Source organism: Ptychodera flava, chromosome 14, assembly GCF_041260155.1.
Source record: "Ptychodera flava strain L36383 chromosome 14, AS_Pfla_20210202, whole genome shotgun sequence".
Lineage (NCBI taxonomy): Eukaryota > Metazoa > Hemichordata > Enteropneusta > Ptychoderidae > Ptychodera > Ptychodera flava.
The window spans coordinates 16,400,261-16,428,246 of NC_091941.1; the positions used below are offsets into that span (position 1 = coordinate 16,400,261).

The 27,986-nt window shown below is 38.7% G+C and overlaps 1 protein-coding gene across 1 annotated transcript; it reads right to left on the reverse strand.

The window, feature by feature from the left end:
• Positions 1 to 5,406: 5,406 nt before the first annotated feature.
• Positions 5,407 to 26,571, reverse strand: LOC139149552 (monocarboxylate transporter 13-like). The gene is made up of 4 exons (XM_070721367.1): positions 25,919 to 26,571; positions 20,386 to 20,529; positions 15,966 to 16,817; positions 5,407 to 8,502 (listed from the first exon to the last, which is right to left on the reverse strand). The coding sequence occupies exons 1-4, from the start codon at positions 26,142 to 26,144 to the stop codon at positions 8,198 to 8,200; spliced, it is 1,527 nt and encodes a 508-aa protein (XP_070577468.1). The 5' UTR covers positions 26,145 to 26,571; the 3' UTR covers positions 5,407 to 8,197.
• Positions 26,572 to 27,986: the final 1,415 nt, after the last annotated feature.

A 27,986-nucleotide genomic window follows, 5' to 3' on the forward strand; every position in this document is an offset into this window, starting at 1 on the left:
AGACTGAGAAATCCAAAAAGTTCACTGATGCATTTAAAAATGAATCAATTTAAGAACTTGCCCTAGGTATATGGCTCTACAACCTGCTGATAAGAGGTAGTGTTGAACATTTGCGTGCAGAACCACACATTACATGTTTTTTTTACTCTGCGTGCATTCCTAATAAATAAGCGGCTATATATGGTAATTTGGGGGGACTTGAAAATTTTTGAGGGTATTGAGGGGGGGGACTTGAAAATTTTTGAGGGTATTGAGGGGGGATCTGAAAAAAAATAAGATTTCAATCGCGATTCCTCCAGCCCCGCCCCCCCCCTCACCATTTTTTTAAAGACGCGATCTTAGGTCTCATTATTATTTATTATTCAATTTACAGCTTCCTGATTGGTAAATGAGTAGTTCTGGTCCTCCAGTGTTCACTGCCTCATTATGCAATACACCGATCTCTGCATGTACACCGGCAACCCCGGACACCTGTGTTCTAGGCGATGAAGTGCACTTAGCAGTGTCCACTTCGTCGTCACCCTGTGCTGCGTACACTGACGTCACTCGTATATTGCTTGACTGGTTTGGCCGATAACGAGGCAGTTTCTTCGGCGTCCATTTTGTCATCAATTTTTTTAAGGCACGGGTCCATGAAGAGGGTGACTACTGTAGACATGAGCAGAACGCCGCTGACGATAAACGGAACGTCATAATTGTCAGTGATGTCACACAGCCAGCCTGCGGGGCAATTAATGAAAAAGTCCGAAGAAAATTAGGATTTAGTTAGGGATTTCTGGAAGTGAAAATAGCATTTACAAAGTTCATCATTGCTTGGTGTTTATTTGATTATTGGTTTTTACACAGAGGTAATTAATCACTGGTCAGCCGTCGGCATTCGACTCAAGTCAGTCATTCATGCCTTTACATATTTAGATGGTGAAATTTTATTAGCAGTATACAGAGTAAGCTAACATATCTGACACTTCAGTAAGAAGGCTGAAAGACATCACAATTAAAATTTCAAATATCATGAAACCAATGGTTAAACAAATGTTTTTATCAGCATCGATGGCAGGCTAAGCTGAACTTATTCATTTTAGTATCGAATCTTGCATCACTACATTTAGGGCTCGTATATGAGGCTCATTTTGAAGCTTATGAAGAAAATAAAGTTTTCACCAGCTTGTTTTGTGAAACTTTGAAATTTTATTCCTCCTTTTAGAGCTGAGTTAGGGATGATGGTCATTTTGGATTTCAAGTATTGGTAATTCGTGTGTAATTTGTTTATCTGGTACCAAAATTTGTACAGTGATTCCGAATTTTATTCTCGATTATGAAAGTGAAAGTTCTACTACCAGAAATCATTCAGTTTACAGTCATTTATGCCTTTGCAGGGGTATATAGACAAACTGAAGCCTGGCTTTGCATACTTGTACAACTCATGAAAACTAAAATCTGAAATTCGGATTAACAATCAGTACACTTACCAACAAGTATGCCGAAGGAAAAATACAAATAGACGTGGCAAATGAACTTATAACAAAGCCTGCTGATGACAGCATGCCGCCTAACATTACTGAAGATCTGCCTCCAAATTGTGTTGTAGCTTTGTTACCAATGAGTCCTGAAAAAGGCAGAGAAATATGTCACACTGCAATTGTGCTAGTATAAATCTAAGCTTACACGTGAAAAGTCACAATGTCCGACTCAGATAAAGCTACATTTTTGGATATGGTCGAATTACTGAAAGACTCGTTTTCTTAGTTCTTCCTTTTAGATCTAATATGGGAAGGTGGGAGAGTACCCGGATTCTCCTCCAGTTTGTAGGGTCGTAGTTTGGGGAATACGAGTTGAGGTACCATCTTGATGAAGATGCTTTCAGTAACCGAAGCTAACACACCAGAAGATTTTGGTTTTAGATCTTTATTACAAGATGGCAAACGTGACGTTCCAAATCTCGAATTCAGAGTGTATGGTGTATTCTCTACAAAGTTATATACTTTAACATGAGTACAAAATTATCATAGTCGTCACAGGGAAGTTTCCGTCAATCTATGATTGTTCCTTAAGATAAAAGAAGATCACGCCATGGAATATCCCGTCTAGACTGTTCTCATTCAAGTTTTTACCAATAATTAATTAAATGCATGACACTCTCTCCTTTCTCCTTCTCATACAATCTTGAAGCAACCTTAACAGGTGTGTCCACGTGAGGGACGCTTCGATATAAAACATTTACAATAGATGGCGTTACACTTTTTATATTATGTAACATAATAGTTGACAATTTTCAACCTGGTTTTCAAACGTACCATAATGTGATGTAAAGGTTTGGAATTAAGTTAAAGGATATAACTCTCAGCTCGGGAATAAATCAAGAATTGTTCCTTGAAAAGTCTAGGCGACTGCTGCAGGATGAGACAGAAATATGGTACAATCGCTTCTCGACCGTAAATGTGTTATGTTTGTTGAGCTCTCGTCATTTAAACTCTGACAAACAAAACAAGGTCAGAGGAATCAAAACTTACAACGTACAATATCAATCAATGCCATGTTTAAAACACGTTATTTTTCTTGAGCTGTCTTTCAACTGAAGTCTAGAAGGACTATTCTCAGTTTAATTAGTATAGGGCGATATACTTCATAAATTGATAACTATGGAAATTTTACCTCCGGAAGAATTGTGACCACATTCACATATTTGCAAGCGAGAGAACACTACAACGTAAACTACACCGTTAAACAAAATATCAATTTTAAACGTTCTTTAAATTGCATACTCAGATTTATTTTACTATTCTTTATGTTCCATTATGAATTTTCAAACAGGGAGTTAGGACCGTGGGGGCACAATAGGGGGATAACTGATGACGCAGCCGTTTGCATACCCTGAACGGAAGTTTTTGAAATCTCATAGCATCGTTTTGACCGTATGAGAAATTTGAATAATCATGATGGGCACTTTCGGGACATATGCAAAGGAGGGGTCAAATAGTGGTACAAGGGACATATTTTGAAACATGTGCGTTCTCCGACAAAAAACGGAACATTTTTTGAGTATATTTTCGACTCAAGAGTAGTCGCTATATATTCACAGACATCATATGCAAGATTCAGTGACAATGATCGTCTGAAACATAGCAAAATAATAGGATTCTGGGACCCAACACGGGACGTCCAATCAGTAGCGTCGCTTTTTAACATTTGCATAGACTTACGATAATCCTGCTTTTATAGGGGAAGTTCCTGTTTAAGTATTTTTTCCCTTCATCATTTCAGGTGCCGCCAACTGGTGAATTTCATCAATTTCGCAAAATCATCACAAAACATGTTTTGAAGGCTGATATACCGATATTTCTTATTTTTGACCCTGACCTAAAATTTGGAGGGGAAAGTGAGAGCTGTTCGTAACTGCCCTCCCACTGGCATACGCTGAAAATATGCCCTCCCACTGAATTTTGATGCCCACTGCCCTCCGGTATCTACAGTCTGCCCGCTCCCCACTCCCCACAACAATTAAGGCTCCCCGCTGCCCTCTCCCCACTACTGAAATTTCCCATTGCCAACTAGATGCCCACTAGGCACCCCAGAACATTGCAAAACCGTGCGAGCAGTTAGCAGTATACTTGGAACATTGCTCCCCTCTAAGTTAGGCGCTTAATTTCTCCTCAAGTTCTATCAAGCACGCCGCTTTCCCCTCCCTCTACGTATTTTCCGGTGCCCTCTGTCAAAATTTATTCCCCGCCCGCTGAAAGTAATGAAATTTCTTCCCCGCCCACAGTAAATATCGATATTTTCTCCCCGCCCGCTGATTAGTTTTTGAAATTTGCCCGCCCGCTGAAAAACTTCGCACGAACACCTTTTTGCACGAACAGCTTAGTTGGCGGCACCTGTAATTTAGAATCGCAAGTTCTCAATCTACTTCCAAATTGATAGTTGGAGTTTCAACTTGTGAACACAACCTGGGATGTTCATTGTCACTGATGAGAATTCAATTTTTGTCCGGACTAGAATTCATCCGTGTCTAACTATAACATTGTACGCAGAATGTTGTTTTGCATGACTAATCTTTTGTAATTCACCACACTTTAAGAAGGGAGAGAAGCAAACATGCTTGTTTACCAGAAAAAATACTGAAGTTATGTCAAAAGTTACGGCATAAAGGGACGGGGTCATCGGAGCTGGGCGTATAGGTCGGGACACTGAGACAAATGTAAACACTGTATCCAAGATATGTCGGCCATTAATAAAAGTTGAAAACATGTTTGTGATAAACGTACATCGCAAAATTACAACTTTGCAGCTATGTTCACGTGATGCATCTAGATATTGTGCATGAAATACATTGTTTGTAAACAAGACAGTCACAATTCTGACGACTCCTTCCCTTTAATGTCCCTTTTTTAACAATATAGAGTTGCTCATTCTTCACTACAATCACTGTGCAGTGCAGTTAGATGCACATGGGTGCACACGTTTCAGAGCCCTGTTATACAGTGTATCACAATCATACCACTACATATGGTAATTAACTGCTTGATAACCAAACCATTTAGTATGAAAGGGTACTTTTTAGCGTAGCAATTTATCTAAAGTGCTGACGTAGGCACAGTCCAAAATCATTCGCTCAAAGGGAGCACTCACAAAGCCTGTTAGGTTACGAACGCAAAACAAGCACCCCTATACCAACACACAACGTAAACCAAATAAACCGGAGAGTGTAGGATAAATTAATGTAAAAATGGGGTAGCCAACCATGGGTTTTGAGAAATTGTGATGCAAGGTGCTTTTATATGTAAATTTGCTATCCTGAAATATCTGCAATAAAATGTAACGGGGGTGGGGGAGGCGGAGGACAAGAATAGTTGTGGATGACTCGGCTTTCTCGATACTCCCCTTCTTTACTGTCTTCCTCCAGGAATTCTCCCCGCTACCCCTTGCCTACGAGAAAACTCAGATATCTCCGGATCCTTTCTCCACAAAAAATGCCATCGAGTGAAATTCCCTGCCTATCAATAAAACCTTTTGTACGAGTTCCCCGCCTATCCGTTGCTAAGGGGAAAAATGTCTGCCCCCCCCCCCCTACCAAAAAATTGCTTCGTGAAAGGTTTTGTGGGCTGCCCCTCGGTAAAAGTAATATTTCTTATACCAGAGTCAATAATTTGGCAAGTCTAGCTTTAATACTGAATAAATATTTGTTTAAATGTGAAAGCATCTAAACGTGCCGTTTTGTAGATTTATCAACCTGTGGTAGCTGTGGTAGTTGCTTGAGCGTCACCTGTCAGAATGTTGTTCTGCACGTTAATCAATCAACTGACCTTTCAACCTCACAGCTCGTTCCCTATGACCAAAATAATTCGGTATAATGATGACCTGCTGAATGGGGGCAAAAGGATGAACAGTAAAAACAAAAGCAGCACTGAATACAGTGGAGAGGCAACAGTAAACACTTTTATTGACCACCATATAACTTTGTACAAAACGATAAAGCATAATTTGTTGTTAATCTCTTTGTTGAACCATTTTACTTCCAGGTGTCGCTCACATTGCTAGTCTGTCATTTCGTTGGTGTGACATTTCCATACGTATCTGTTTGTCAGTAATTGTGACCTTAAATTGAATTCAATTACTAAATGGGAATTAGGGCCACTCCTGATCAAATGTAGAAATTAAGATAAGTCTTTTGGTGACAGTGATCCACAAAGTATACCTAGTAGGAAGGTGCCATGGAAATACAATATTTCCATTATGAAGACTTGTCCTACGTCCATCAAATGTGCAAGAACGCTGTTACATGCTTACAACTGACATCTAACATTGAAAGAAGCTCATACTGAAGGGGCTATTCACAAATACAAAACTAAGGTAGTATGCCATCGGGGAAAAGTGTCCTTCTGGACGTATTTGCAAATCTTCGTTTGCCTGTCAAAGATCATAGCAGGAAAAATCACTGTAAGTTCCCATATATTGGCAGTAGCATTTCTAATGGCATGGTGCCAGAAAGGTGAATCAGCTGTGTTGTCTCATGTTGATATAAACAGTGGCTGAACACAAACAGAATGGTACTACAAACTTGGACGTCCTAGCATGCATTGCATACTCATCACTGCAGGACTCATTTGTATTAACTTCTTCAAAGGCGATTTCATAATATTCTTTCCTGGTATACAACCTCTTACATTGAATAACTTGTACAAATTAAAAAAGATAAAATTTTTTCCAAAAATGTTTCTCTTTTATAGCTCTGATATTTGGAGAAATGCACTTCAAACTGAAAATTAAAATAGAGATGTTCTATGTATTTACACTTTACAAAATGCTTTGCTTGTTCATGCATTACTCAGCTTCAAAAGTTATCCCCTGTAAAAAAATATAGAAAACATGCACTGACCCAAAAATAAAACAAAACTCTCCCAAGACTTACAGAATGTTATGGGAACTTCTTTATATTTTATCTACGTTATATATACCTCATACAATTGGTTTCTTTAAAGCAAGATAAATATATACTTACATCTTCCATATACTGAACGGTATTTTCTGATTAACTCTCGGACAAATTTATAGATAAAAGCCGGTAGTATCCATGTTGTGATTTCCATTGAATTTATAACTGAGAATACTGTTCAATACATCAAGTATAAAGTTATTGGAGTTTCACACATACACGTGACCTATGATCAGACAGGTGAATGGATAGAATTTCCTTCAGGTAATAAATTCCACCTGTCTGATAAATGCTTGGAAGTCAAGTGATAGGAACTAAATATCCTTAATTTTTTTTCACATTTTCATCATTATCTTGCTCTGTATTCAATATAATATCGTTTGCAAACAGAAAAAAAAACACGAGGAATTTCACAAGAACTGTCACACACTGTCTGGCCCATCCTTTGGTTTCACAACTGGCCTTTGAAGTTGGGTGATTGAAAAGTAGAAGCTTGAGCTTTCTCTAGTTGACAAGGGTGAAATGACATTATATGGAAGATAAACTGTCATCAAAACTCCTTACTGTTGATGTAGTATCAAATTTCAATTTCCAGAACTAAAGAACAACATTTTCATTGGAAATGGGCCAATTATTGCATAGAACGATTATCAAATGATTGAAAACATTATGTACTTTTACATTTGGCAAGATATTGGCAAATAACATCACAATCTAATCGTAGAAGACACAATCATGTTTGGAACTAATTTGGGATAATTGGATAGTGTATGTTGGTTTAATCTGTAAATGTAAGCTCATCTGCTTTCCTTCTCTTGCATAACATAGGTGATCAAATTTGAATAATTAAACTATCCTATCATCCTAAGGTTTAACTTTAAGGTACTGAGCACCAAACACTTTTGATAAATTTGAATAATTAAACTATCCTATCATCCTAAATTAGTTCCAATCATGTTCACAATTTATGAAGAGAATCATATCAGATTGCATCTGAGCATTTGCACATGTTTGATTTTCACCTCTTACAAGTTACAGTAACATACAACACTTTCGGCTTTATATGTCTGTTGAATGCCATTATTTCACTACAAACATATTTGGAAAGGTCTCAGACACTCAAAGCATTTACTATTTGATTTAAAGCAATGTGACAGCATTTACAAAGTAAAATGGGAAGGTACTGCATAATATTGAAGCCCCTGATGGAAATTTTCTGATCAGCCCACTCTTGTATAGTCTTACAACAAGCCATGACAACCTGAAGTCTTTAGAAAATGGAAAGATTTTTGATTTTACAAATAGGCTCTTAATTCAAAGGAACTAGAGCACGGCAGCTTGAAAAAATTAAAAACTCGCAAAAAACCCCTTTGATACGATAAAATCAAGAGTCACTGGAGATCAGTATGATATAAATGCACCAATTGTATGTTAAAAAGGTAAACAGAATAGGGCATTTGATAATTCAGTCATTTTCCTATAGTGTACAGTGATTGGAAAACTTTGAGCTGTTTGCCTGTGTACTCAATATGAATTGTATGGGTACAGAAAATGTAGCACCATGTTTTCAATGATTATATATATAAAGTTATACTAATGAATAGTAAAAGCTTGTAATTACCACATTGCAAATTTGACTCCAAGTGCTTATATGTCACACTGAAGAAGAGAGTCACGGACAGAAATGAAAAATTGCAAAGCATTTTAATTATTCAATCCCCTGTCTGGAACTAATTATCCAGGAAATGCATAACAGGGAATCTCATACTACACTCCAGTGTTCTGAACAATGCCATCCAGATTGTGAACATCTGAGGTTTCAGACGATGAAGTGCACTCGGCAGTGTCCACTTTGTCATCACCCTGTGCTGCGTGCACTGACGTCACTTTTATTGCTTCCATTTCATCATTGCCTGGTTTGGCTGATAATGAGGCGGTTTCTTCTGCATCCAGTTTGTCATCAAGTTTTTTGAGGCACGGGTCCATAAAGAGGGTTACCATTGTAGACATGAGGAGGACACCACTGACAATGAATGGAATGTCATAATTGTCGGTCATGTCATAGAGCCAGCCTGTTGGGAACGGAATGAAAAACGTCCAAAGAGAATTAGGGTTAGGGATTACTGGAAGCGGTAATCGCAGATACAACAGCCTCAGGCATTGCTTGGTATTTGTTTGGTTACTAGTTTTGACACAGAGGTAATTAATCACTGGTCAGTCGTCAACACTCGACTCAAGCCTATCATGCATGCCTTCACATCTAAACACTTTGATGATGAAATTTTATTATCAGTCTACAGAGTAAGCTGACACTATTTCAGGGGGAAGGTTGAAAGAAATCACATTCAAAGTTTCAAAGACCATGAAACCAGTGTCTATAAACAATTGTTTTTATCAACATTGAGTACAGAAAATTATCAATCAGATAATATCTGTCCCACCATTGTCCTTTGATCTCGGTTGCAGGGCAATCTGACTAAGATAGGGCGTGACCTTATAGTGACATTGTGTGACCTCGTTTCCCTTGTTTCAGTTCCAGACGGATAAATTATCCAATGACAGAAGCCCAGTTGACAGCCTGGAGACTCATAAAAGACTCAGTGTGTTCATGGTACTTGCATATGTGTACCATATTAAAAAAACAACAAACTTAAAAAATTAGTACACATAAAATACAAACACTTCTAACAAAATATCTTCATGAATACAAGGGGAATTAGTGTATCCAGCTGAACGATCAATTTACCACTGCAACTAAACCATCTTATGTGTGCTATATACACCATTAATTTTATGAAATATGGGACCTTTTCAGTTTGGAGACCAGAGAGAATGTTACTTTTCTGTCAGTTGTTTAAAGGGATAGTAGCGGTAACTTTTGACCATTTTTGCCGCCCGACTACATGATAAAAACCCAGCTAGATTATATCTATCCCTTCCTAATTGTCGATTGACAAGGAAATAAGTCGAAACTAACACCCGATTGTGAATAACGAACGGTAATGAAACCGAAGTTCGCGGCGCTTGTGTTTACAAAATGTTAGGCGATCACGTGGTATGGAGCACAAAGAGTGATGATATCACTAGCCACGCGAGAGCGGGATTTTAAACGTGATCACTGTAACAACGGAGACGGAGAGAGTCATATTTTATTCAACTTACGCACATGTGTATCTGTTTTGATCGTGATGTACGTCCCTGTTCGTTTGAATCTGGAGTGCTATTTGTTCAACTCTTTTTTTTCTGTCGCTTTGAGTATGAGAGTGCTTTTTACGTTTCAAGTGGTGATGCTTAGGTCAGAGTAAAAATGAGGTAATTTAGGCCCGGTGCATTAGCCGGATCCGGCATCGGCAGTCGATGCATCCCCTGACCCAGCGCCAGGGCCCGAAACGACTGTCACCGCGTCACAAAAGCCCGAAACGTTGAGCATTTTCCCCAACTATTCATTACAAAAGTTTAAACACATGGGCCAAAGTCCCTGAAGCTACTATAGACATGGATACAAAATCAAGTATTTCCTGACTGTATGAAATTATCTCACTAAGGTCATCCTAGGGACATGTAAACCAAATATTAAAGCTGTCTGACCAGCGGTTTTGAAAAAACAAGCGACTCAACAGTTGACAGAGCTCTGCTGTGTTATGTAGAGAATAACCTTTTGTGACACATGTATTGATGAAGAAGGTGGATATCTTTGATAGCTCATTTCAGGATGGCCTGACCAAAAATGGAAAAAAAATTCCTTAAAAATACAGATTTGCATATTTCATCAGACTATATTAGTCTATAATAGCAAATAACAGAGTTAATTACATTCTAATTAAAGTAAACAAGTCTTGCTTAAATCAAGATTAACGTCATAACAAACAGCATATCTGTCAGGTTATAAAGAATCTTCAGCTGGTTATCTTATATCTGTATTTTCATCCTATTAACCAAGCACATTTTAACTTTCAAATTAACATTGTAGTAAGTTCTGTTGAATAAGTTGAGACTGTACGTACTCAGAGAAAGCACACTGAAGAGACAATGTTTGAAACTTAAGAAGTTCAAGGTCATCAAAAGCATATAAGGAATCATGTTACACTTTCATTGCACTGTTTACACAGATTGCATAATTGCTATAAATAGCACATGAGGAATCTTACAGCCCAGCTTTACCATAAAAACCCTATCACTTTGACCACTCTTTAATTGACCACTCTATTTTTTTCCTCAAAAAGTAATCTTATTTTATCCTTACCAAGTCAACCATAAATGGAAATTAGAACTTTCTCTATCTCTATTTATTTGACCACCCTATCATGACAAACTATTATGAGCAATTTCTTTTAGATAACATAAATGGTGGTTCAGAATATATCAAAGTTGGGATTCAGGAAAGTTGCCTTTACATGTTTCAATCCTCCAAGATGGTAAGCATTGCACTATGAACTGTCAAAAAAGTTGAACTGATAATTCCACACTAAATTATTTTGGCTTTGATGATTTCCTAATTAATTAAATTATTTAAAATCATATTAATTATTTTTTTCTGGGTGAATTGATAGGGTTTATACAGTACAAGAATTACATACAATGTAAGTCAAATTTTGATCAAAAATGACAAAAAAATTCCTTAAAAATACACATTTGCATATTTCATCACAATTTGAACAAATCTAAGTTGGGTTATCCCTAGGGACCTGTATACCAAATAACAAAGCTGTCTGACCAGCGATTATGAAGAAGAAGATTTTTTACCAAAAACACCTTTTTTGGCATTAATTTGCCTATTTTCAACAATATCAAAAAATTAAAAAAACTAGTTTCTCAAAATCATAGTTTTAATCTACACAACAAATATCAAATCAGTAAGTACTGCGGTTCTCAAGATATTTGAGTGGACGGACGCCTCACAAACGGACATACATACATACATACATACATACATACATACATACATACATACATACAGACTGACGACGGACGCCGGACGGATACCCATCCCAATAGCTTCTATAGACTATAGTCTATAGTAGCTAACTAGTGCATTCATATTTATGTCAGTTTGCTTTGTCGTTTATCAGCGAACAAGTCAACTAGTTCAATGTAAAGGTGACGATGCGATGCTGTACTTCAAGTTAACGGGATCAGGAACGGCTTTACACTCTGGCCCACCGACACCAGTTGTGTAGGTACTTTTGACGTTGACCTACATGATCCATGAATTACTGCTGAAATCACTAATGCATTCAAAACGTAAAAACAAAGACCCTGCCGCCAGCACGTCTGATTCTCTGGATTTATTTACTGGTTTACTAGACTTGGTTCAAGTGTGTGATTTGTGAATTAACGTGTGAGTTGGGTGAACGCTTGGAATGCGATGATTTGTGTTCTGTTTTCATGTGAAACGTGTGAGTAGGATTATGTGAACGCGTTGAGTGGGGTGAACGCGATACAGGGGAGTTTCACCCGGCACAAACTAACTCACTACTGCTATAGCTGCACAGACTAAATAAAAACGCGTTCGATCGCTACGAAAATCTGACCTGGGCTGCCAAATTTTACACGAGGAACTTTTGCAAATCATTTTATTTTTTGAAAATACACCGACTTGAACAAGTCTCTGGTTTACCTTCGTCCTGTGACACCCTAATGGCTCAAACGGAGATTTAGGAGTGGGAAGGCAATCTTCCCGAGTTACAGGATTTGATTGTCGTGCATGGAAATCTTACTGCGTGGTGGGGATAAAGTTACTGGCGATTTCCTCGTCACTTAGAGAGGTGGCGAAAAGTTCATTTCAGCTAGCTGCGGGTCCATAGCTGTGGTGTTTTCGGACGGGATTTCTGACTTTTACGTGCTGGTTTAGACTTTTACTTTTTTAACTTCGCCACCACAGCGGGGTTAATAACATAAAAGCCAAAACGTTCAGTAGCCTACGAAAAATTCAACGATGAGAATATTGCTTATTGTGATGAATATGTGATTTTTTTCTGAACAACACCCAAACAAAATCCGGTTCTTTGACTTCCAGTTCTTGCATATTTCACAAAGTCCTAGTCAATGTTTTCGAGCCATGCTTCTAGTTATTTCTCCCGCGGCGTGTCGATATTCTGTTCGGGTAAATCCTAGCTGTTCATCGTCTCACAATTTTACAATTTTCCAAAGATGAACGACAGAATGGCCGCCGGCCGCGCCAGTCGACAGGACCACAGTGTCTGAACAACGTCTGAGAAATGGGTTGATCTTGAAATTTTGAGGTCAAAATTGGAGGCGTGATTTAACAGAATTGCTTTGGCGGTGAACTTCGCTATTTCGCGCCACGATCTTTTGAGTTTGGCGGGTTGATGTTTTCACTTGACAAGTTGAGCGACAGCTGGGAATATCTTGCGGTAAGACGCGCTCGCGGCTGGGCCTTTGTTTTGACGTGACGTTTTGAACACATCAGTGATTTCAGCAGTATTTTTTGAGCAAAATTTTTGTGGTACTTGTAGTTGAGTCATTACATTTGCTAACTCTAGTTACGTTTCCTAAATATCAAACCAATAAATTTAAACGTGCCACGTTGTTTCTTCTACAGCGACCACAACAAGTACAGTGAGCAGTGACAGTTCGCGGCGAGCTCGGACGCGGGGCCCGGGTCACACCATCAATGATCGTTCAGTGTAAAGCCGTCTGCGATGTGTACGGGCTGTTTCATCTGCTTATTTTCCTGAAAGAGTGTTTGGATTTTGGCTAATCAAAAGCGCTTTCGTACTTTAGACATTTCCATCGTCAGTATTGCCTATTTCAGTCTATTTTTAAATGCATGTTTATTGTTTGTTTGTTTTTAGGGGGGGGGCACTCTTACAAAATTTACTTCAGTCGCGAACATCACCACTGAATATGACAACATACAACACGAGTGTACATGCATGGTTACAGAAATAAGATTTTTCGCAAATGAAAAAAAAGACAACATAACTGCAAACTATAAGTCATGCGAAGAATTTATCTACATAAGTGACCAAATTTTACCCAGTTACCCGCAACTCAATTTGGTCTCTCACGTTTGTAAATTTTCAGTGATTTTCGTAATGTTCAAGGGTCATGACAGTGAAGGCTACTGTAAACATTTTACATCGCATAGCCACACAGTGGTGGACATGTGAATATGCTTCCTTGTTTAGACATGATAAGGATCGGATATTGCCAAACTGTCAGTTATATTTCCAGCTGTCAATGTGAATGACAGATACATTGTTCGGTCGACCCACTGTACTGGTCGCTTGCGCTGCGCGCTGTAGTGGGACGCCATGTTGAACCAGAGTTGAACTGTGCGGTACTTCTCTTGCACATGCGTACAAAGTCGATTACGTTGCATTCCGTGTGTCAACATCGTTGAATTTCTCTCCGTCAAGAAATTCACTTCATCAACATTCTTTATTAAGAGGAATTGATACACTTTACGTACTGAGGTCAATTAGTAGGTGATTCTTCATGATTCACTATGCTTATTCATGTGAATAGTTCGCGACGTGCAACAAAATAGTGAAAATATTCTCAAAAGTTACAGCTACTATCCCTTTAATCTTTTTATAAGTATATATGAAGAGACAGCTGAATGTATTTTACACTGACACTGACAGCCATCTGGGAGAAATTGGACAATATACCAAATGTTTTTGAGATTCATGAAGTAACTGCACTATTTGGGTCATGGCCATGTGTATTATATTGGAATTGGTACTTGCACAATTTCATCATAGCAGATTTCTACTAGTAAAGACATATAAAGATTACAGAAGTCAATGTTTTGTGTTAGGCAAAAAAAAATTAATTTATGTGCTGTTCCGATAACATGGTTTTAAAAAATAGGGTAGGTAGGTCGGCAAAAAGATTTTTTTTCCCAAAGAATTTATGCATTTTTCAGGGTCCAGGGCCAAACACTGGCCAAATTTCTCCAGAAAAACGTGACGTATCATAGCATATTAAAGAATATAAACATAAAAGACATTCTTGTTCAAGCAAAATTCAAACGTGAGGTAACAAACGCGTCATTTTATGGTGATTTTTCTTTCTTTTATTTTAACTTACGCGTTTAGGTAGCTCAAAAAGTCCAGGTCAGACAAAACAGTAAAAACAGCAGCACAGCAAGCACAATATTTTTTTTGGCCTTATAATGAAAATTTCATACCAGAAATGCCAAAAAAAAATGAAAAGATGTATGTAATAAGTTTAGCTAGTTGCACAAACAAACAGAAATTTTTCCATGAAAATGATTGTATTTGCAGTAACAGTATTTACCAGATCAGTATCTCAAACTCCTGCTGTAGTGAGAAATTTACTTTCTACCCACAATGCATTTTTATATCATGCACTTTGGCCCCTTAGCACTAGATAACATCTATTTCAGGTAGCAAGAATTACAGACTCAATTAAATCAGTAGTGATAAAGGGATTTAAGTCAGGTTGAAAAGTGCCTCAGGGACAGATATTCTGACTCTCAAATTTTTGTATTTCTGATTGTGGGGGCTCATTTTGAAAGTCTCTGAGCTTGAAAACTTTCACGAACATTTTTTTTGAAAATTGAAAATTTTATTTTTCCCCCATAGAGTTAACACAGGGATGGCAGCTACTTTGAATTTCCAATATTGGTAAATGTTAGGTAATTTGTTTCTCTTGTACTAAACTTTGCACAGTAATCCCTGATTTTTATTCTTGACTGAGAGTCAGAACAAATGATTCAATGTTTCACTGAGAAAAGTTTGAGTATTAACCCCTCACCACCCCCCCCCCCCCCCACCCCCCCCAGTTCCCTGTATACAGGTCCAACTTTACCATAGAAAAAATGGATTTGGGACAAACCATGGTGGTGAAAGGGTTAAAAGTTTACGTCTTTCACCTTTGAGGTGCATACTATTTACTGGAGATTCAGTTCCTTGTGACAACTTCTGGTTCGATACCTCCATGGAAAACGTTTTGAAAAAGAGTTTACACTTCTACAAAGTTGAGAGAAGTATTTTCTGCACCAAACGCTCATTTTCTGCATGTAATTTTAAAGGCATGTTTCAGGCGTCAGATTGTTTCACCAGAAATTTACTTACTAGATTACACTTTTAATGGAAATAAAAGGCTATTACACCTTCATAATCCTCTTACAGACTAGAGCAAACTCAATCCCTGGGATCGATTCTCCTACCTTTAACATGTCTTACTTTCCCATATATTCACACATTCTATGAATGCTTTTGCAAACATAGAGATCAGTAACAAAGTAAATTTAATAAATTCAAAGTAAATACTGGGATAAACTGCTTTGCTGCTTAAAGATAGGGGACTCGATCCCAGGGATTGATTTTGTTCTAGTCTGTAAAAGGATTATGGAAGTGTGATAGCCTTTTGTTTTCCATCGAAATTGTAATCTAGTAAGTAAATTTCCTGGCACGCCAGGAGCCTGTTCCATGCCTTTAACCATGTGTTTTGTTGGTCAAGTAAATAGACTTCCCATAATTACCCTTCTTAGAGCATAGGTTGGTCTCATCATATAAGAAATGGCAGTCAAAATGATTACCTGATAGAGGTGGCCCGATGATGCCGCCAACGCCCATGAAGATGTTCACCAGTGGGTAGGCTGAACCCAAGTTATGCCCTCCGAGGAAATCTTTGATGGCTACCGGCACAACGGGCAAAAACGTACCAGAAGTGAATCCAAGTACAACGCAATATACAACCATGGCTTCAAACGTCCATGCAAAGCCACTCAGAGCTGTTCCAAGTCCACACACAACTAGGCTACCGACGCACATCTGAAAGGCACTTATGAACTTCATGGTGTGGAGCAGACCCCCATGGGCAAATCTGCCGATAAGGGACAATATCCCGAAGATAGAGACAAGAAAGGGTGCTTTTGTCCAGTCCACGCCTTTCACTATGGCACGTGGTAGGAGGTGTACTACAATGGCGTAGTAGCCATATCCCATTGTAAACGTAATATAAGGCAGCATGGCGTAACGATAACTGTCACACAAGAGGTTACAGTTTATTCCAAAGAAGGTGCAGACGCTGCAGAGATTACATCTTTCCTTTTTTCCAGCTTCACATTGATCCCCTCCACCCGGAACAGTCTCCTTCACCGGCATGTCAACATTAGTTGAATTTCGTCTGAACTCAGCCTGACTCAGTATTGTTGGCGGAGGGCGATACAGCGCTCCCGCGACACATATGTTCAAATTCATGCCAGCCAACACAACCATTGCACCCCTCCAGCCGTATGCGTCAATGAGTGTTTGGAACAGAGGGGACAGACAGATGATTGCAACTCCAACTCCAGCAAACGCCAGGCTGTTGGCCAAAGCATGTCTCCTGTTGAAGTATTTTCCGAGGAATGCTACACTGGGACTGAAAATGAGTCCATAGCTGAATCCTGAAAGCAAGACATAAAAAGAAAACAAGTCATCGTTGATGACACAGTCCCCACTTGTTAATGGGTGCTTTGATTACAGGTCCTCAGAGAGGAAAGAGTCCTCTTCATTAGGTCTGTGATAAAAATACTTTTGAATAAATTCGCTTGATACATGTCTGAGTTGTCGTTCAGGACATGAAAAAATCGTAATAAAATGGCCACATGGTGGCCATATTGGATCGAATCACAAAACAAGTCAATGTGCATATGTATGACATTGGTCAATGTCCTTGTACCAAGTTTGAATAAAATTGGTTGAGATATGCCTGAGTTATGGCTCTGTACATGAAAAAATCATAACAAAATGGCCGCACGGCGGCCATATTGGATCATATCACAAAACAAATTGATGTGCATAGCTATGACATAGGTCATTGTCCTTGTATCAACTTTGAATAAAATCTGTAGAAACATGCCTGAGTAATGGCTCTGTACATAAAAAAATCGTAATAAAATGGCTGCCTGGCGGCCATATTGGATCGTATCAAAAACAAAGTGACGTGCATATGTATGACATAGGTCAATGTCCTTGTACCAATTTTGAATAAAATCGGTTGAGATATGCCTGAGTTATGGCTCTGTACATGAAAAAATCGTAACAAAATGGCCGCACGGCGGCCATATTGGATCGTATCATAAAAAGAATTGACGTGCATATCTATGATATTGGTCAATGTCCTTGTACCAGCTTTGAATAAAATCAGTTGAAACATGCCTGAATTATGGCTCTGTACATGAAAAATCGTAATAAAATGGCCGCCTGGCAGCCATATTGGATCGTATCACAAAACAAATCGACGTGCATCTGTATGACATATGAAGTAATCCTTGTACCAAGTTTGAATGAAATTGCTTCTGGCATCTCTGAGATATCTGCGTGAACGGACGGATGCACAGACGGACTAACGCACGCACGCACGCACGCACGCACGCACACACGCACGGACATGACCAAACCTATAAGTCCCCCCGGACGGTGTCCGTGGGGACTAATTAAAAAAACCAGCATTGTTTTAGAAATGCAAATCACTAAACACAGAATACAGTATCTATTTGTCCTTTTTCTATTGCTCATGCTATGTGGAAAAGAGTATAGCTTCAATCACATGCTTTGACATTATCAATTTGGCAATGTCAACAGCCAGTCACCTTAAGGTAGTATGCGCTTCAAACCTTCCTCAAGGAATATTTCAACCATTATCTTTCAAAATCAAGAATAAAAATTGGGGGTTCACCGTGCAAATTTTGTTACTAGGGAAACAAATTACGCAAGATTTACCGATGTTTGAAATTCAAAATGGCCGCCATCCCTGTGTTTACCCTATGGAGAAAAATAAAATTGTGATTTTTGAAAAACTAAGGCAGTGAAAAATTTTCTGACACCAAGACCTTTGAAATGATCCCTCACACATGGTAGATCAGAAAGAATCGTAAAAGTTTGAGAGCCCGAATATTTGTCCCCGAGGCGCTTTATACCATAGACCCTCGAGAAAATCGGGACAGGCAACTGCTGAGGTTTCTTTGTGCGATCTATCTTGGAATATATTAAAGTTTATTTACCAAGCGGTCCCCGAGAACAATACTTCGTACTTAACACTGAATCTCATTAACGATCAAACTGACATTCTGAATATGTACACTTTGCTCTTGCATGGCACGTTCCGAGTAATGACACGGAGAATTTGAGGGTTTTTTTGATACTAGTCATGGTGAATGTTCTGGTAACGATGAAGATCACATTTTGGATTCTAGCCGAAGCCAACGGGAAAAAAACAGACGATAAAAACAGTGTACATTTAGCCATAGACGCTGCAGAAAACTCTTGCTAGGTATCGACAATATAAGTTTACATTCCCTACCATAAAAATCTCCGATAACAACAAACATTTACAAGTTAGACAGCTTTACATTTCCCCAGTCCTGTTAAACGAAAATCTGACCTTTATTTCATCTGTCACGAAAAATTTGACGAAAATCAGGGAACATAAAAAATGACTACTCCATCGGAGCTCAAATACACGACCTCTAACATTTTGGTACTGTTTTTATAGCCTAAAGAAACACCCAAGTTCGGATAAACTACACATGTGTACATCCGCAAAGTACTAGAAAATAAATTTGTAACACTGACTTTCGCTGTCGGGAGAAACTTTGCGATAAATCGGGACTCTCCAACGGTTTGTGAAGTCAGAAGCGGTAAGATAGACATGCATTTACACAAAGTTGAACGCTGTCCTCGTAAATTTGGCCGTTCACAGTTTTCAAACAACAACATTTCAGTAGTTAACATACATACTTTACCGAATGATGGAGCACTCCTCGCACTGAAAATATTCCGAGGGTTAAAAAACTGCAGAAACGAGGGAAAATTTGGAGATACACGGACGATTGCAGAATGTAAACAACTCTGTGATGTCAGCTGCTGTCAAGTCTGGAACTGCAGTGGTATGTGTTTCGGATTTCTATTCGAAACTTTGTCACTTTACAGTGCATACTAACTCCCTGCAGACTTCTAGTTGCATTGAATCTCGCTACCAATATGTAAAAAGTACTTTAAACCATTTGCACAATTCTTCTCAAAATAGTTGTAACACTTTTCTTTCTAAAAATGGACTTGCGGGTAATCCGCGGAATAACTTGTAATCTGAAAACATTATAACCATATACCCGCATGCATGTGTCTATGAACCGGACGTTGTGCAGTTGATCGGGTCCAGCATCATTCCGTCCCCGACCCATTAACACCTCTTAATTATTCCAAGATAGATCGCACGCTGCTAATCCCATAGACCCTTTGTTCTCTATCGCAGTTGCCTGTCCTTTTTCTCGAGGGTCTATGGTTATACCTTAATACGTAAATGTGACATTTTTTTTGCATATTTGGCATGTTTGTTGAAAGTACTGTGTAACTGTCAAATATGGTAACGTGCTCCGTCTAACAACTAAGAAAATCTTGGTTTATGCACATCTAATACTAAGAATGGTTTCTAACAAAAACAGATAAGAGTTGGCTTTGTACATGCAGCAATTTTGTTAGCCAACTCAGCAGATTGGGAAGTCAAGTGACATGCCTTAAAGAAGCCATAATTTGATGGATAAGGAAGGAAGATGGCAAAAGATAACTAGAGCATTCCTGATTGTTGGGATAGTAAATTTTAACCATGAACGTGAGAGAAAAAACAACGAAAATGTATTTTAAACCAACCAATCCTCTATGATCAAATGTAACTACGAAGACAATTATAACCACTGAATCAATACTTTCAATCTGAACCGAAAGCAGAATGTTGAGCACTCATTGTAAATCAACGATGCAAATTTAATAATCAGCATTAAGTGTGCAGCAGACATTTTGCACTTTCTTCAAATTTGACAAATTTAAGATGTTCATATTTTCTATCCAACATAAGAGAATTTTTAAATGGTAGTGTCATTACTTGGAATCGTTCAAAGATTTCAGTCATTAATGTCTTTGCGGTAGTAGAAATACTTTGAAGTTGAAATTTGAAAAAAAGATAAGTACACTTACCAACAAGTATGCCAAAGGAAAAATACAACTGGTAAATAGACGTGGCAAATGAACTGATAACAAAGCCTGCTGATGACAGGAACCCACCAAACATTACCACAGCTCTGCATCCAAATTGAGTAGTAGCTTTGTTAGCGATGGGTCCTGAAAATGGTAGAGAATTAACATGTCACATCACAAATGTGCTAGTATCAAGTTTAACTTACACACGCAAACTGACAATGTCCAACTCACATATATCTACAATTTTGAATATGGTAGAATTACTGAGACTAATTTTCTTTATTGTTCCTTAAAATCTACTTAGATTGGATAAAACTTAAACCAATACATGTGAGATATGCTTAGGTCTGATGCTCATTTGTTTATGGTTTCCAGAAATAAAAATCATATAACTTGAATATAGTGTGATACAGTGCTTTATTACATGCCTTGATGAGAGTGCAAAGCAGTGCATTGATTTGAATAGGAACATCTGTGAACGATGTACTGACTGGTTTCCATAGTAAACTGGTCCGGTGAAGCCCTTCAATGTTTTAACGTCAAAGTAGATGCTGAACGCTAGATGTAAAATATCCATGCGCGCACTACTATTTTGACTTTTGTTAAAATCTTTTTGATGCTGGTCGATAATGGTAAAATAATTTGAGAATGCCCTGCATGTAACTAAATATCATATGCATAAACTGTGAAGGGGCATGCAGGGCTCGAAATTAACTTTTTTCCCTGGTAGTCCACTTGGGCTACCATTTTCTAAAGTTGGTAGCCCAGTGACAAGGTCTGGTAGCCCATGCATGAATGAAGAATTTTTTGTAAAGGATATTTTTATTTATATCTAGACGATGAAAGATTTATTTTTCATGATTATATCCAGGAAAGTTTCACTAGAGCCGTGTTGATCTTGACTGATACCAATATTGTCAAGGGTAGCACAGTGTTGGCTTTGGAAGACAACAGTCTCCTTCATCAGATGTACTTGCAGAATCGACAAAGAAGCACAAGGCCAAATGCATTGTGGGTAATGGACAATGCCAAAGGAAAGTGTCAAAGTGAATCAAAGGGTTTGAGCAAAGGTGTGAAAACACAGTATGTTGAGTGAGAACAATGGTAGGAAAAACTGGGGCAAATCACAGCCAACATAGTTATTTGTAATGTGTTAAAAATCTGTAATCTCGATTGAGTCCTTCTTTGACACAATCGAAATTTCGTATGATATTGAGTTCTTCAGTCTCTCTTTGGATGGTGCTTTTAATATTGATCTTTCTCAGTACAGCCACACGGAAATCATTGATAGAATGTCCAGCTAGGTGAAAGTGTTCGGCAACAGGTTTATATATTGTGTTGCTCTGTATGTCGAACTTGTGATTGTTGATGCGTTTCCGCAGTGGCTGTCCTGTTCGGCCAATGTATACAGCGGATAGACATACAGGTGATAGCATAGATGACATTGGTGGAGTCACAGTCATATGATCCTTTGATGTTGAAAGTCTTCCGATTGGGTCCGACTAAAATGGTGGCGGTATTGATGAGAGGGCACAGTTTGCATTTGGTTTCATTACAGTGTGTTGTTCCATGCGATTGGATGGTCGTAGGGAGTCAACTGGTGACAATGCGTTGTTTGAGGTTCGGAGGTTGTCTCTAAGCTATGATCGTTTTTGCTGGGAAGACTGTTGTCTTCGAAAGCTAATGTTGCAGTAAAACTGTTGATCGACACTGTGCTACCCTTAACAATATTGGTATCTATCCAGGAAGTGAATTTTCTAGTCATTTAACATCAATACCTGCAGATCATAGCCTTAGGAGAACGGTATAGCATAGTGGACAACGGTGACGCCTCAAAGTTTGACGACCTATTCACACATACGCAGAGCTTATATGCAATGTTTTATGTTCGCCATGACAACGACTTTTTTACTCAGCACGTGTAAACATAACATGGCTAAAAACGGATTAGCTATGAATTTCAGGATTGCAACTTGGTACCGTCATGTTCCTAACACTTTCGTGGCAATTTTGGCTATATTTCTCCACTATCATGGGATGATTTGGTACCCTTTGGAAAGAGTAATTTGTGGATGGCCCAACAGCTTTTTCTTTGCAGTTTGAATAATTTTGTGTTTAATTGTGATTGATACATTGTGATTAAATAACTATAAAAATGAATTTTCATTGGCCATCATTTCCCGAGCCTGTCATCCAAGTACATCAGTTCAGATAATGATATTTTATTGAAAGTTTTTCCTAACAAATTCGATTGCACTGTCGCCTTTTAATTTGCACAACAAAGTCATAGGATATCCTTTCTGTGTCCACCTGGGTTGACTGTATGGGCGTCCGTCATCTCACAGCGATCAACATCATATCGACCATAAATAATTTCATGCCCCAGACTTTGGTAGTCCGTGTGGGCTACCATTTCATGGGTTTTGGTAGCCCCAGGGAAAAGTTGGTAGTCTATGGACGCGGGACTACCGCTAATTCGAGCCCTGGCATGTAATAAAAATATTATTGCCTGAATACATGGGTTTATGTCCCCTCGCAGCAAGAGACAATTTGCCCTCCTGGCATTGGGCAAATTGTCACCTGCTCTCCGGCACATAAACCCATGTATTCAGGCAATAATACATGTATATAATGTCATTATTATGATCATGAGCTGTCATTACTATCCATGAGGGCATGTATATACCAGGCCCACACCATCGTCCGCTCGCACGGGTCTGTTACTTCCCACTAACTACTACTAACTACCGTTTCTGGGAAGCATCCAGCTGCCCGGACGAGAGACCTTAATTGGCAAGCGAAGAGGGGCCTATAAGTATGCAGTCAGTCTCCCAAGCTCACCTCTTGCTATTGTACTGTGGCATATAGTCCATAGTGGAATAAAGTAGCATCTTAGATTAAAGTACTCGCGGCCTCTACCTTACACCCCTTCAACATCCGAATACCAGCCTTGCCGGCCCCAACATGCAACCAAGTGACCGACAATACCCAAATAACCCGGGTTACATCTCATATATAGTATCAATGAGTCATATTTCATTGTTTCATATATCATACATTGGTTGCGGATAATTCAATTTTGAAAAAGCATCATTGACAATATGTAACATATTTAAAGTTGAAAAAGAAAATGTACTTTTTCCATTTAACAAACGAGCAATTAGACCAGAATTCACCATCTTGACACACATTGTCTGTTAAAAGTAAATGAAATGGCCTTTCCCATCCTTTACGATGTACCGTATGCTCAGTATGACCCTACAGTTGTTAATAGGGTTCAACATCGCCTGCTGTGCAGCCACAACTGCCTACAGTGATTATAGCCTTCCTTATACAGCTGAAGTGGGTATTTTTGGCACATCAAATTAGGTCATTATATACCCACACGGTGGGATTTGAAATGCTTTTAAGGGCATTAAGGGGATCGAAAGCGAATTAAAAAATTAAATAACCTCCCTCCCAGTATTTGGTGAATGCAGTCTTTTTACTGAGCACATAGATACGGTGAGTCAGCCAGGTGTCTCCCCTTGGTGAATCAGACTCCATACTTCTGCAAAATATTCAGGTCACACGCGGAAGCAAGAGTTCACCGAAAGAAGGCGCATCTTACTAGGTACGCAATTACACACACACACACACACACACACAGAGTGTGTAGTCCGTCCAGTCTCAAGTGAGCTGGAACAGAAGGCAGACAGAAAAATACCATCAATGACACTGGGCTCACATTTGTTTTGATGTGGCAGACCAGAGTGAGTATACTTAACTAAGTTTACCCCTGTGAACATGCATACCAAGTTTCAAAGCAATCGGACTAGCGATTTCAGAGAACATGATTTTTTGACCAAAATAGGGAAAATTGCATAACAATACATATATGAAAATGTTACCACAATTTGAAGACACTCAACTAAGTATGCCTCTTGGTACATGCATACCAAGTTTCAATGCAATAAGAATAGTTAATATTGAGAAAATGATTTTTCGACCAAATATGCAAAAAATTGCCTCAAAAACACAAATACACAAATTTCACCACAATTTTTACATATCTGACAGAAAACAACCCTAGGATTAAGAGTATCAAGTTTCAAAGCAATCCAACAAATACTTTGGGAGAAACTGATTTTTTGACCAAAAATGGGAAAAAATGCCCTAAAATACAAATATGAAAATTTCCCTAAAATTTGAATATGTCTGACAGGGGCCAACCCTAGCATCATGCATACCACATTTCAAGGCAATGGGATGAGAGCTTTCAGAGAAAAAGATTTTTTGACCAAAAACTGGAAAAATTGCCCCAAAAATATAACTTTCAAAATTTCACCACAATTTGAACAAATGTAGCTAAAGTGACCATAAAGAATATGCATACCAATTTTCAACCAAATCTGGCCTGTGGTTCCTTTACAGAGTTTTAGAAATTTGCAGAATTTTCCCTTTTTTACCTCATTTGCATATTATTGACACTGATATGTTAATTTGAACAAATTCACATCTCCACCCCAAGGTGCACCTGTACACCAAATACTAAAATGGTAGGTGCTGCGGTTTAGGAGTTTTTGATGTTGATGGACATACATTTCGCACATACTAACATACATACATACATAACATACATACATACAGACGCTGCCTTCCTCTCTTTGGTATACATACTTATACCGAATGTGAGCTAAAAAAAACCTTGTAGACAACGAAACTTATTTGGTTTTTATCATATTGGTATTTATTATCCCTTATTATAACACGCCACATGCTCATTCCGTGTCGCGATTGGCCAGAATACGTCACGTGACGAGAAAATAGATACGTCTAGTCCCCATCGGATCGACAAAAGTGACGTCAGAGGGTATTTTTTTAAAAGCTATTTCCCTAGGGAAATAGTCCTGACCAAATTTGGAAAAGTGCCCGGTCACGTGACCGTAGTGTCGTCTGCAGCTTTGCAACAATGGCGGGTGACTAGAACGTGATGTGCGTCCGGGATAGGTGACGACACATTCTCTAAAACAGATTTTCCAACATTTTCCAACATTCCAACAGCGTAGGAATTTGAACAGCTCATCGACGGAAAAGATTAAAGTGCAACTAAGGATGTCGCTAGGTATGCTTAGAATATTTTTTGAAAGAAAGTGGTACCACGTACAACTGAAAACGCTGTGGAAACATCGCCCAGTAAACTTGTCACAATGGATTGTTGCGGTGCAAAATATCAAAACGCATTAAAAACTATATAACATACAACATGAGCATGTGGTGTGTTATAAAACACCTATAACCTGGTCTTTATTCGGGCTATAGCGCTCGTCTATTACCCCTCGTGGCCGTGTGTTACCAGAAACACATCGCTATACCCCTCGGCCTACGGCCTCGGGAATAGCGATGTGTTTCTGGTAACACACAGCCCCTCGGGGTAATAGACGGGCGCTATAGCCCTCATGACAGGCAATAGGTGTTTAATATATCCCTGTGGCCCGAGTGTAATATGCAAAAACACAGTCTCTCTGTGGCAAAAATAACGGGGACTTACCTGTGGACATTACGAGGAAAGATACCGTTGCACTGATCCACGAGGTCTTGCTGGCACTCTCTTGGAAGTAGTGACGAAGAGCAACGAAAAAAGGCCCCATAGAAGCGTTGACTCCGAGGCAGAAAAACAACACGATACAAGAGGCAACGACCACAAACCACCCATGTCCGCCATCAAGCACTTCAGGTTGGACTTTGCTGACGCTCGAAAGCCGTTTCTTTGTCATCTTCTTTGTAAAATTACCGACAGTGGAAGAGATTTAGGCTTGCATCAGAGCTGGACAGTTCTAGTTTCCTTTCAACTGCTCATGATTGCACAGTGAAACTTCGATGCTCATCGAGTTAGTGAGGTGTGCCTATACCGTGTGGTTGTCCGTGCTAAAGCCTAACGCACGTAACGGATCACGAATACATGTATTACCTTCGCCTTCATCTGCATATTATAACGCAGACGTTTGAAGCTTCTTGTTTCGTAGACTGCTTTCTGAAGCTCTACATTTTCAATTTCCTCTCACAGGATTCACGATGTATTATCTAGATCTGGCCCTGACCTTTCAGTCTCTCAACTCACAGCCAGCTGGACTTCATGAGAGTGTAATCATTCGGAAAGGGTGACAGTTCGAAGGTCACCGACGGACGTCCGTCTCTGTACAGGACGCTTGTTGTATTATTGACAACAACTTCGTACGTGGGCGTGGTCTTCGTACAAAGCAATTTTTGTCCAATATTAATTTTCCGCTAAAATTCATTCAAGTTACATGCATTTGCTCACGCAAGATAGAAATATTCGACGGGTTTACTTTTCTTATCACAGCACGGTGGTGGAGGGACTGTGATCACAGGCAATCGTAAGTTCAGAAGTTGTGTGTAGGAAAGGGTATTCAAATATATGCAAATCACCTGCTTTCCGTTTTTGATATGACAAAAAGAATACAACTCCACTGCAGACTGGGTCAATGTGAGCGACATTTGTCACATCTCATTCTTTAAATGCTATGCGACGCAATGACAATTTCAAGTGCTTACATTTTGAGTAAGAGACGTAATCAATTTTGGCTATCATGATTTCATAACTTTTTAAATGTTTTATAGTCTTTCAGTTCCTGCCAAGAATAAGAATAGATATATTTAATAAAATTATCGGGTTTCTAAAATCTAGTTTCAAGTGATAATTCTATTTCATGAAGTAACGTTAATACCAAAATTAGCCAAATATGTATCCCTTCATCCTTTGAGTATGAGGGGAGTTTGCATGTCATCTTTGATGAGATAATTGCTTTTTAACCCTTTGAGTGCTGCAATTTTTCCCACCAAAATTGAAGTGCAACATTTTATTAAATTTTATGAATTTTTCTGAAATTTTTTAAAATAATTTTTGGCCAAATGTATATTACATTTCATTGGCTACACTTTTTTATCAAAATTTTAGCAAAAATCTCAAAAAAATTGAAAGGGATATATTTTATAAAGGCGACTAAAGTTGACTTTGGCGCCCAAAGGGTATTAAAAAGTGTGTTCAACTTGGTCAAGTGTATACAACGCTATAAAAGGGTTATGGCATGCTCATTATGGACAAACCCTGTCCAATATAAAAGCACAATGAGTGCTAACATCGGGGCTCTTGTGCAAGAAATCGCTGAAAACAAATTTAACCTTAAAAAGTCATGGAAACAAACAGCAGGATGAACACAAATGCACAGGAGCTTTTAGCATAATTATAATGATCTGATAATACCGGTAAATATTGGCTACTAGTCTTACAGTAACACTGATGGCCTCGAAAAAAGTCAACAACAGGCATTCTTCTTGAATCAAAATGCAGCCAGGTTTGAAATGATAGAACATATGACTATTACAAGGACAACAGTAGCAGTTTACAATTGAAGGAAATTAGCAAAAGCATTTGCATAAGTTACTTCTGATTTTTCTAAAGCACGCGACTTGTTTGCTTTTGTACTTTTTAAATGTCATCTTTACTTTACGTTACTCAAAACATTAAGATTAAATATTGTGACCAATTATGTCAGAGTCTTACAAATTACTCATGTCAAGTTGCGCATTTCATATAC

Coding starts and splice junctions, on each gene's coding strand:
- LOC139149552 (XM_070721367.1), bottom strand. CDS start 26,144: ATGACAAAGAAACGGCTTTCGAGCGTCAGCAAAGTCCAACCTGAAGTG. Junction 20,530..25,918: donor TTTCCTCGTAATGTCCACAG/GTAAGTCCCCGT, acceptor TACCATTTTCAG/GACCCATCGCTAACAAAGCT. Junction 16,818..20,385: donor TTCCTTTGGCATACTTGTTG/GTAAGTGTACTT, acceptor TCTTGCTTTCAG/GATTCAGCTATGGACTCATT.